This window comes from Sprattus sprattus (assembly GCF_963457725.1).
Source record: "Sprattus sprattus genome assembly, chromosome: 4".
Lineage (NCBI taxonomy): Eukaryota > Metazoa > Chordata > Actinopteri > Clupeiformes > Clupeidae > Sprattus > Sprattus sprattus.
Window position 1 is genome coordinate 5583406 of NC_137923.1, and position 11238 is coordinate 5594643.

At 41.6% G+C, this 11238-nt stretch overlaps 1 protein-coding gene across 1 annotated transcript; it reads left to right on the forward strand.

Annotated features, from left to right (window-relative positions):
- dusp22b (dual specificity phosphatase 22b) lies at positions 1-11238 on the forward strand (the record flags this gene model as incomplete). Its single annotated transcript, XM_080837210.1, has 7 exons — positions 1-21; positions 2922-2955; positions 3050-3132; positions 6045-6094; positions 7177-7251; positions 8132-8303; positions 10521-11238. The coding sequence occupies 7 exons, from the start codon at positions 1-3 to the stop codon at positions 10629-10631; spliced, it is 546 nt and encodes a 181-aa protein (XP_080693336.1). The 3' UTR covers positions 10632-11238.

Genomic DNA, 11238 nt, shown 5'->3' on the forward strand with positions numbered 1-11238 from the left:
ATGGGAAATGGAATGAACAAGGTACAATTTAATTAAGCCATCGGCGTAGGCTATTCATTTTTTGATCGTCATTGCAAAGTTTAAGCATTTGTCGTGTGTATTGACATTATTTGGCGGATGTGTGTGCTTTCGTCATGTCTCAGGATGTGAACTTGCTCTCCAGTTGCGTGTTGGCATTGGTAACCTTAATCCGGCTGTAAGGTGACCCAGTTCGTTACTTTGCAGGGGCCGTCCTGTTTATAATGCCTGTGCGGTCAAGTAGACTAAAAGAATGCAAAGCTACAGCCTACCCCAGACGTAGGGTAGGCAGTTACATTCAGCTTGTAATGCGATATAGGGAGCTGTCACAGCATCCTCCCATAGGACCATCACTCGTTATGAATGTATGACGAACTTAATTCGCAATTGTCAAGAAATAACAGCTAGAGACATTTACGCAATATAATGCAAATGTGATTGCACCGCGGAAGCAGTCGGCCGTTGTATACGTTTGTAGCCTTACCTATTGAATAATGTGAATGTTAACAATTCGCCCTACCAAAGAAAGCTACTTTTGACTCCCCTTCCACCTGTTGTATGAGCAATACATATCATTTAACAAGGCAGGGGGCAGTGATCTCTAACACCAATGATCCACTGACCCACACACTCTGCTATCAAAATATTTATCAGTCAGTGCTCAAAATAAGTTGGGCTCCATTCATTGTGTGCAATGCACATTATCCAAAACTAGGAAGAACTCAACCACTTCCTTCCTCTAAAAAACGTCTTTTTTAGATTTTGAATTCCCATTGCTTTAACCATATTGATTCCATTGCAGTACTAACAGGTCCGTCACAATCATTTGTAGTGTGCTTGTAGGCGTTCTACATATCTTCCTTACTTAAGCAATAAGCCCCAAGAGGCCGTGCTTTGCGCTGATTTTAGAACAGGTAAGGGAGTTGTTAGGCACGACGCGAAGCGGAGTGCCGTTAAACCCCCTTACCTGTTCTAAAATCAGCGCAAAGCACGGACTCGCGGGGCTTATTGCTTTTCTAAACCTGTTACTACACATATTTGATATGGTTTCATAAATAAAGACAATTCAATTTAAGAAACAATAGTTTAATGATAAACCGTCATTCTTCCGCCACTAAAAATTATAGTTCCTAAATAAATCGTTGCCACGCAACCCTTGAAGCAACGCAACAGCCAGATGGAACACTGGGTATGAAATGCGCTATATGAATGCCTTGCCATTCGCTGCGCAGTAATATGGAATGTAATCAGGTCAAATTGTAAGGTAATGCTGGATTTTACAACGGCTTTTAGCCAATCACAATCAAGGATTTGAACAATCAGGTTTAGAAATGCTAGCAAACCCTGTATATGTTATGGCTATTGTTACGGTATTTAGCAGACAGCTTTGTCCAAAGCAGCTTACAAACATTACAAAAATTACATTACACACAACAAAAGTATCCATTTAAATACACATTTAAATACAAACAAACATTAACAATAAAACAATCAATCAATTATAATAATAACACTAGTAATCTTAATTCCAAATATCAAAGCAATGATCATATTTATAAAGTAAGCCTCAAACAAAATAACTAATTTGATAGATGATGTTTAAAAAGGTGACTTTTTAAAGGCTTTTTAATTGCAACAAGGCTGTCACTGGTACAGACAGCACTAGGTAGGTAATTCCACCACATAGGTACCACAAATTTAGGAGTCTTGACTGTGATCTCTTGCTGCTGAGGGAAGGGGAAGACAACAGACGCTCATCAGAGGAGCTATGTGGTGAAGAGGGGGAACTGAATTATTGCATTTTAATAAGATGGTGCTGATCCATGGCATCCGAATTTTATGGAGTGTAAACCGACAACATTTCGAGACAAAAGCTAAATGCTCAGAGAATTAAGCATGCCATGCCATCAATTACACCCAAGTTTCGTGCAGTCAATAAAGACGAACCAGGCTGAATGTTAATATCTTGTGGGCTAGCCAGATTGGCTGGGAATACCAGGAACTCAGTTTTTGAAAGATTGAGCTGGATGTTGAATGCAAATCCCTCATTCAAAGTGAGCTATAACTGAGGCAGACTTGAGAGCATTAACAATACATCAGCTTGCTATGATCTTGTTATGATGAGTGTCAAAAGAGGCCAAAAGTAGCTGTTGTATTGGCAAAACCGATATAACATATGACCTCTAGTCCCAAGAACTGAAAAAATAATTCGACTTTAAGATGTAGTGGTTAAGTCATATTTCATAAACAGAAAAAAAAAAAGTCTAAATGGATTTTGAAGACAGGCTAAACCATGTCAGAGGAGCAGAGACAAAACATTTCATAGATTATTTGATTGGAATTGGATAAATAGCTTACATATGGTATTTTTAATGAGCCTACAAAATTACTGTACATTAAGATTAGCCAATCACACAAGCATAAATTAGCTGCTGAATTTTGATTGGACGTAAGGAGCCATTGTGTTGAGCAGGCCAAATGGAACTTCAGGATTAATCGTAATGAGCTAGCGTCATGCACGTCCTACAGGCCAACCTGCAAATTCGTAAGGGCTCTCATAATTTGCAAGGCTGTCACTTGCACTAGGTAGGCCATTGTTCAGCCGTGGTACCACTGATGAAGAACATTGATTGGCATCTCTTGCTACGGTGAGAAGCAGTTAGATTCCAAAGCAAGTCCCGCAACATATGACTTCTTTTTCATTGCTGTACAGGAATGATCTCCCCCTTTTCAATTAGAGTAGGTCAACAGTTCTCATATTTTTTCTCCCATGCCTGTGTTATGTTGCTATATAAAAAAAAGTTTAAAAAAAAATTGAGAGTAATGTTTTCCATGACAAAATAGAAATGATGTTTTACGGTACGTTAACAATCCTATCCTAACCACCGCATTCTTTAAGTCAGGTTCTACCAGACCTCTATTTGGGCAACTTCAAAGGTAAGTTAAATATTTACTCTTGAAATGTTTTTGACAGCCACTGTTTTCAGACTTTGGGTGGATGTTTAAAAGGCATGGATGTGTTTCTCCTCAGATGCAAGAGACAGAGAACAACTAGCAAAACACAACGTCACACATATTCTCTCCATCCATGATACAGCTGCTCCCATTCTTCAGGTAAAAGGACAGCTCAAGGCTATTCTTTGGATTATGTTTATGTAAATTAGCATATGACAACCCAGCAAAATATGAACATAATATGAACAATATGAACAAAATACACACTTATGCCATTGTGTGTGGAGGAAGGTCTGTCTGGCTCTCTGCTAACTGCATCAGTCATATGTGACTGTGTGTGAAAGTAGCCTACCTCAGACACAGGACCCTTGTCCATGTGTTTTGAGAATGCTTTATGAATAATTATTAATACACTACATTATTATTAATGCATTACATAAACATGTTGCAATTGTATCTTTTGTGAACAGAAAACCCGAAAAGGTGTCTCCATAAAACCGATCACTCCCTACCTCAATTGTGTTCCTTTGCTTGAAAACTAAAAGTATGGGGAAAGGCCTCAGGCCAAACACACCCACAAGTAATTTCCATGCAGATTTTATCAGTGAGGCACATACTGTAGATCTGGTCAGTGGTTCACTCTCTGTTTCCTAGTCATACTTGCCAGACTGGTCCATGTATGTGTACACATGTATGTTTGAGCTCTGCTGGATGTAAGCAGGAACAATAAGCATGAGCTCATTACACTAGATGATCAATAAAGATATTTACCATCCATTTAAAGGTGCAGTATTTGGGAATATAATATTCATAGTTATGTTTTTAGTAAGGATTAATGTATAGTCCGCAGGTCAGTTTAGGAAAATAAATCCTGACTGGGCGAACAGGACCCTGACATACAGCGAAGGTTTTTTTGTTAGCTTAGAATGAGACTTTTGTATCGACAAAGGGAGTCCACCATGTTGCGCTGCCGTGTCTCTGCAGTAGTCCAGAACAGCCACTGTAGCCACTGTAGCTACATTACTTTATGCTCACCGCTAGGTCCCACTCCATACTGGGCCAAATGTATCGGCCAAATTAGTAAATATACATGTAATATTATTCAGTAGCTGAAACATTAGATCAGCAATTTGGGTATAACTGATAAAACTACCAAAGTGGACATGATCGAATGAGGTCAAATTAGAGTAGAGCAGGTCTGGCGACTCACAATGCCACGGCATTTAAGGACACATGCATTCAGCAAACAGGCTGCAAACAGAGATCCTTGTTCTCCTTTCTCCTGGAATGTGCGCTGAACAGTGAGCCCCTAGACAGATACAAGGCTAGTAGTCATCAGAATGCTGTTCAGTTCATATAAGCCGGCTTCCTGTTTTTGCTTACACCCCTGCCCCACCCCCTCACACTCACAGCCCAGACCCAGCCCCACTCCCTGGCTAGTGGCAAGGTCCAGAGAAGATGATCCTGTGGCATGCATGCCTCTTGCCTGTGTGGCCCCCACTGCCTGCCTGCCTGCCTGCCTGCTCTCAGTTTTCACTTTGGCTTGGCAACGCAACACGGCCCGTGCAAAGCCATCATTAGCACTCTAGGGGGCTGTCAACATACTCTGCTCTTGAGCTAAAGGATTCAGAACAGAGATTATGAGGACCTTATTTTAGAGCCTGTGTCATCTGTTGGAATGATGTGAAGTCACAGTTCACATTTAGGATTGTCTCTGTTTGTTTTGTATTTGGTAAATACAGTACATACCGGATGATGAGGAAAAAAATAAATGACACAGTATTCCTCTGCACTTGAATATCAAGTGGATTCTCTGAGATTCTCTGAGAAGGAGACATATCAAGGTGTAATAAATAATGCAGGGTGCACGCACACATACACACACACACACACACACACACACACACACACACACACACACACACACACACACACACACACACACACACACACACACACATACACATACACACATACACACACATGTACACACACATGTACCCACATACATACACATGTACACATCATGTCTATGAATGAAGCTTGACTCTTCTTTGGTAGACATGGTCTCTCAGGCTGTGAACAGTGAGGCGTGTGCAGTGAGCTGGGGTTTGTCAGTTAGATGCAGCGATGTGGATCACGAGCGTGCTCTGTTTAGCACACCACCTCAAGGGACTTCAGCGTCTTATCAGAAAAACACACACACACACACACACATAGAACAGGCCGAGTCGTCTCTTGTAGCTCCACTACCACAGCAAACTCAAATTACAAGAAACCCTTTTCCTGCAAGTGTAAAATGATGAGATCTTAAATCTGCCTTTGACTACGATGGTTCTTAAAAAGAAAGGCCTATATCTCACACTTGTTTGTACATTGCAGGATCCTTAAGAGCAGGGTATCCGAGCAATTTCAAAATTGCTAGAGAAAGTCAATGGTTGCATTGTTGACTGTGTGGCTTCAATCACCTTTGAGACTGTGTGCTCAGAATATAATGGCTGGTGCCATTGTGTGTGACAGTGTGGAGCCTCTTATCATCACTGAATACAATTTAAGCATTGAGTGGATGAATGGATGAGTAAAAGCAGACACAGAAGCCCTTTGTTTGAAAAGCATGGAAGTTGTGGCATGTCATGTTACAGTGTGGGCGAAAAAGAGGAGCGCTCATTTGCATACTGCCTGAGATTTGAACAGGCTCCATGTTAATATTCCCTGGCCAGGTATCAGAAACCAGAGCACAAGCACTCCTGGAAAAAAGATATATTGTAACAGATTAGGGATTTGCATGGGAAGTAGACGCAGAGTTCTTCAAACGTGTATCTGATGATCATGGGCTCAGTGTGGGAATATGCAATGAAATGTTAGCTCCTTCAAAACTTGAGCCCTTGAAATAATTGCTTCCTGGATTACATTATATCTTTATTGTCATTAGTTAAATCGTCTCCATTGTCAAGTCAGTTTTTCTTTTATCAGCATTATTTTGGTGGTTGGTCTCTTTTCCTTTTCATAAAGAAATGCTCTTCTGTGTAGTGTGTGTGTAGTTTATGTGCTAACCCTGTCTCCTCCTGCAGGAGATGACCTATCTGTGCATTTCGGCAGCAGACCTGCCCACACAAAACCTGTAAGCCCTGCATCTACACGGCAAGCATGCTCGGAATCAAACGATACAGATCACCAGCTTTCTTAAAATCTGTGGGCGTCTCATGGTACTCTGACAACCTAGAAAAAAGGATATAGTTCACAAAATATTCATGAGTGAGCGTACCATACCATTCACAACGTGCCTCATGTACTTGGGCCTGAGTTATCCCTAGCAGAGACTCATACACTCATGCCTACTACTACAGAACACACACAAACTCACATACAAACATGCACACACAATCGCTCACATACATACAGATAAAACTGAACTCAGGCTGTCAACACACACACATGCAAATTGATACCCATTATATATACGCACATTATATATACGCACATGCACACGCACACAGTCACACACACATCCATACACACACACACATGCACACACACACATGCACACACATACACACACACACATGCACACAGGCTTCCTCCTGTGGCCCCTCAGCTCAGGAAGGAAGTTATGAGCCCTGTGCTGTTGCAGTGAACCTTTATTTTTACCGCTTTACAACCCCCCCGTCCCACACGCACAGACACACACCACCACCACCACCATCCTCCCCAAGCACAGCCCCACACAGTAATGTGGCCATTAACCCCGTCAACAGCCCTGTGAAACCTCACCAGTGCCCAATGTGAAACTGGCCTTGTCTTTGCGCAGTGGACACACACACCAGTTTCTCATCCTGGTGCTGTCACATCAGCAGGATGGATGGCCCAGCATCTGGCGTCCCCACCCATCACCGCCACCCCGCCCATGCCACGACGCTCCCACAACCAACCTCCGCACCTCCGCTCCCACAACCAACCTTACCTGGATTCTCTGTTTCTCATTCATTTAACTGTCAAAATCCCCCCCTCCCCCAAAAAAAACTCCTCGCCTTTAGCCTAGGTGTTTCATCATGTAATGTTTTCAAATGTTGTGTAAATATGTTGTCAATTTATACAGCAATTTTGTTCCATTTTGTTGTTTGTAGTGTAATGTAAAGGACATCTTCATGCGCCGGAGGAATAGTTGTATATCTCTTTCTCTCTCTCTCTCTCTCTCTTAAACAGCACGCAGCACTTCAAAGAGAGCATCATATTCATGCATGAATCTCGTCTAAAGGGCGAGGGCTGTCTGGTTCACTGGTGAGTACTATGATCCTCAGCCTCTCACCCAGTTTATGTGAAAATGACTTTCATACAATTTGCTCTGCACCAAGCACAGCTGTCAACAGCACCTCACCCCAATGTGCTCACAAAACCTCTCGACTGTGTCTGGAGAGGAGCACAAGTCACCTGGATCTCTGGAGAGGCTCTGGAGAGATCGCTTCAAACAGGTCTTGACTACGTCAAGAGGTTGTTAACTAGATCTCGAAGAAAGAGGAAGCTTATTTTTGAACTTCCTAAAATCTGTAAACAAAAACAGCTATCTGATATCAATATTGACCGCATGCCTGCTGTGTCAGTAACCCTAAGCAACCAGAACAGTGTTGTCAATGTATCATCTCTATTTTGCTACAAACCTCTAGAGCTGGTGCCCAGTTTAGATTACACACTGTTCATTCAGTGCAGCTAATCATGTGTTTGACAACATTTTGTTGACTTGTCAAAGTGCATGTGTAGGAGAATCAAGTGCTGTGTCTGATATTGACTGTATTTGTTTTTCTTGAATACCTAAGTCTATGTCTATTGATTATATGTCATACATTTCTTAAACCATGCAGATTCACTCACTGAATTAAACGTTGTGCCGATTCAGTTGTGATTGCATTGCCTCCCGGTTCTTCTGATAGGACCATTAAGGTGAGCATCCTATTCTGGATGTGCTCTAGGAAGACAGCTTTTGCCCTCAGTTCAGCTAGCTTATGGATGTGTCCTTGTTCTGAGTTGCTGTGTGTTTGTTTGTGTGTGTGTGTGTGTGTGTGTGTGTGTGTGTGTGTGTGTGTGTGTGTGTGTGTGTGTGTGTGCCTGCGTGCGTGCGTGCGTGCGTGCATGTGTGTGTGTGTGTGTGTGTGTGTGTGTGCAGTCTGGCAGGAGTTTCCCGTAGCGTCACGCTGGTGGTGGCCTACATCATGACCGTGACCGGTCTGAGCTGGAAGGAGGCTTTGGCTGCGGTGCGGGTGGCACGCCCAGGCGCAGGGCCCAACCAGGGGTTCCAGAGGCAGCTGCAGGAGTTCGACAAGAACGAGGCACAGCAGGTGAGTTAGCACCAGCCTCTGAACACTAGGGATGGTTATCATTTCCTGTATCTGCCAATCCACCCTTCCTACCTTTCGTTACATCCTAGCCCCTTAAGGAAATGAGGATGGAATGCAACAAGGTTGGAGGAATCAAGGACAGACATACCTGAGAAATTAGATGTGCTTGCTCACTAACACATCACTTTAAGAAGACATCAATTATTAATGACACAGCAGCATTACCTCTTACTAGACTTAACAGACCTGTCGGTATATGCAGGATATACAAAATGTAGAATTTTAAGGTCAATCAAAACAGAAATATTACTGTATGTAACTGTCATTACAAGAAGCATTAGAAGCATCAAATAACCATTGTTGCAATTATTTGTACATCGACACACGTCTGTATTTAATTTAATTTTTCGTCATCATTATTTTCTTTGTCTATTATACCAATTGCAGAGGTCTTTATTTAAATCCATAAACTAGGCTAAATGACACAGCTGCATCCCAGCGAGTATTATTCATAAAAACCAACCTTTTAAAAACAGCATGTTAAGAAGGAATGCTTCAATTATTTTAAACAAACTCTGAATTGAATTAGGCTTACATTATTTCGAAGGCTATGGACATTGCAGGCAATATTAACTTAGATGAAAGCCATACAATACTACAACTGTTGAAATCCGCTATATCAGTGATATTTTTCTGTTCTCATGACATGGTATGGATATATTGGTTTTTTTTTTAAATGCAATCCTGTAGGAAACAAAATCATCAATGTTTTTTTTAAAGTTGGCATATGTAATGATAATTCAAGCATATGAAGCATATAAAACTTGCGTGACATAGGGAGCGGGTCCTCTTCCACGGAGTCCGCCATGTGGCACCACCATGTTTTTACTGTAGCCAAGAATAGACAAACCTAACACTGGCTCGAGAGAGAGGGCCTGTTGCTTTTTGATGGCAACTGACGGACACTATATAGGTTATCCTGCACACTTGGAAAGGGTGGTCAGTTGGTTGCAATTAACAACTTTGGCAAATCAATGGCAAATCTGGTTGATAGATGTCTCTTTGTGGCAAATTATCACTGAGTAAGATTTTCCATCTTTTTATAGATTTGTACTCAAACACACCTCAAACCCTGAAATTTTCAACTGAATTTTTAACTGGAAACAAAGGACTTTATCTATGATAGTCAAAATGCCCCAAAATGGGTCGCACTTGGAAAAGGTCCCCATTCACAGGACATTGGTTAATTAACTGTAGTTTCTTTAATTATGGGGCTAGATGGCGTGGTTTTAATTTATTCTATTGACTTTGCATGTATTTTATGAAGTTAAATTTTGTACTGTTCCTACTTTAATGTTCGGGCAGATCAGTCACATCCCTTGACCATGTTGAAGTTAGCAAGAGAGTAGACATTTTCCTGACTTTCACCACATTGCTGGATCTCTATCTCAAACTACTTGCACCTTATGCTATCCTGAAAGCTCCATGGTTTAGGTATACTGAAGGGTAATCTGTGAGCTGCAAATAGGTGAAGTATAAGGGCATGTACAGTATGGTCAACGCATTTTTTTAATATCTATTTTTTATAATCTATTTTCGTTAAACAGTACTAAAGGATTACTCATAATTGTCCTTCTGAATAAAAACAATAACTTTTGATCAGCCAAAGAGGACACACGTCACTCCTCTGTAACTCACCCTTCACTGTCTCCCTGTAGCTGCTAGAATTTAATTTAAAACCCTCACTCTCGCCTATAGGACAGCCACTGGATCGGCACCTGTTTATTCAAATGACTTAATTTAGCACCATGCCCCCTCTTCACCACGTTGCTCCTCTGATGAGCGTCTGTTGTCTTCCCCTTCTCTCAGCAGCAAGAGAACACAGTCAAGCCTGTCTTAGTTTGTGGCACCTCTGGGGTGGAATGACCTAGCTAGTTTTGCCTGTTCAAGCTTTGTTACATTTAAAAAGCCTTTGAATTGAATTGAATTGAATTGAATTTAACGTAGTAATGGATCTGCTAAAATGCAGTCTATCTTTTCCATGATATTCAGTTTTATGTCGCTTTTAGTTCATCACTTATTCAGATAGTTTTCTTGTTTCCCTTAATTGTACAAAAAGACCCTATAGGAAGGAGGCAGGTATCTGTGTGTAGTTATGCTATGTGCTAAGCTGTAGTCATGGTGTTACGCTGTGTGTGCATGTCTGAATGTGTGCAGTATAGAGAGTGGCTGAGGCAGGAGTACAAGGAGAACCCATTTGATGACGAGGTGCATCTCCGCAGCCTGCTGCTCCAGGCTTCTGAGCCCGTCACACCGCAGGACACCTGAACCACACTCCTCCTGGGAACACCCCATCCATTACAGATGGACACACACACACAGGGTTGGAGCCTCCCCAGATAACTGTGCTCAAAGACCTGACATACATTTGTCTGTGGGTTCCCATCTTTGCAAGATGAGTCGACCATCGTACATGATTCCAGAGGAAGGACATAGGCATAGCACTGTTATTCAAACCTGTTGTTTTGTTCTTTACTGCCTACATATATGTGCTATGTTAGAGCGCTAATCCACTTTGCTTCACTTAATTTTGTTATTAATGATTATTAACTTTTTTTTTTTTGTACCATGCAACTCTCCTTAACTTTTTTCTGGATCAACCATTAAGTTCATTAGCAAAGTGAATGGATGTGTGTATTCTGCCTTGTCCATATGTTCAAGAGACACTAAAGCCCTGCCTGTGGAGGGTGTTTTTTTAAAGACATCACCATATTTTCATAGAAATACTTGTTTGAAATGTGCTGTCATCGTCACTGCCATAGGTGTGAAGTGAAAGGAATTGTGTGGAGAGCTCTGTTCACAGTGAACTGGGAGCACAGAACCCACAAAATACAGTACATGAATGGCAGGTAGAGAACTGACATTATTTATTTTC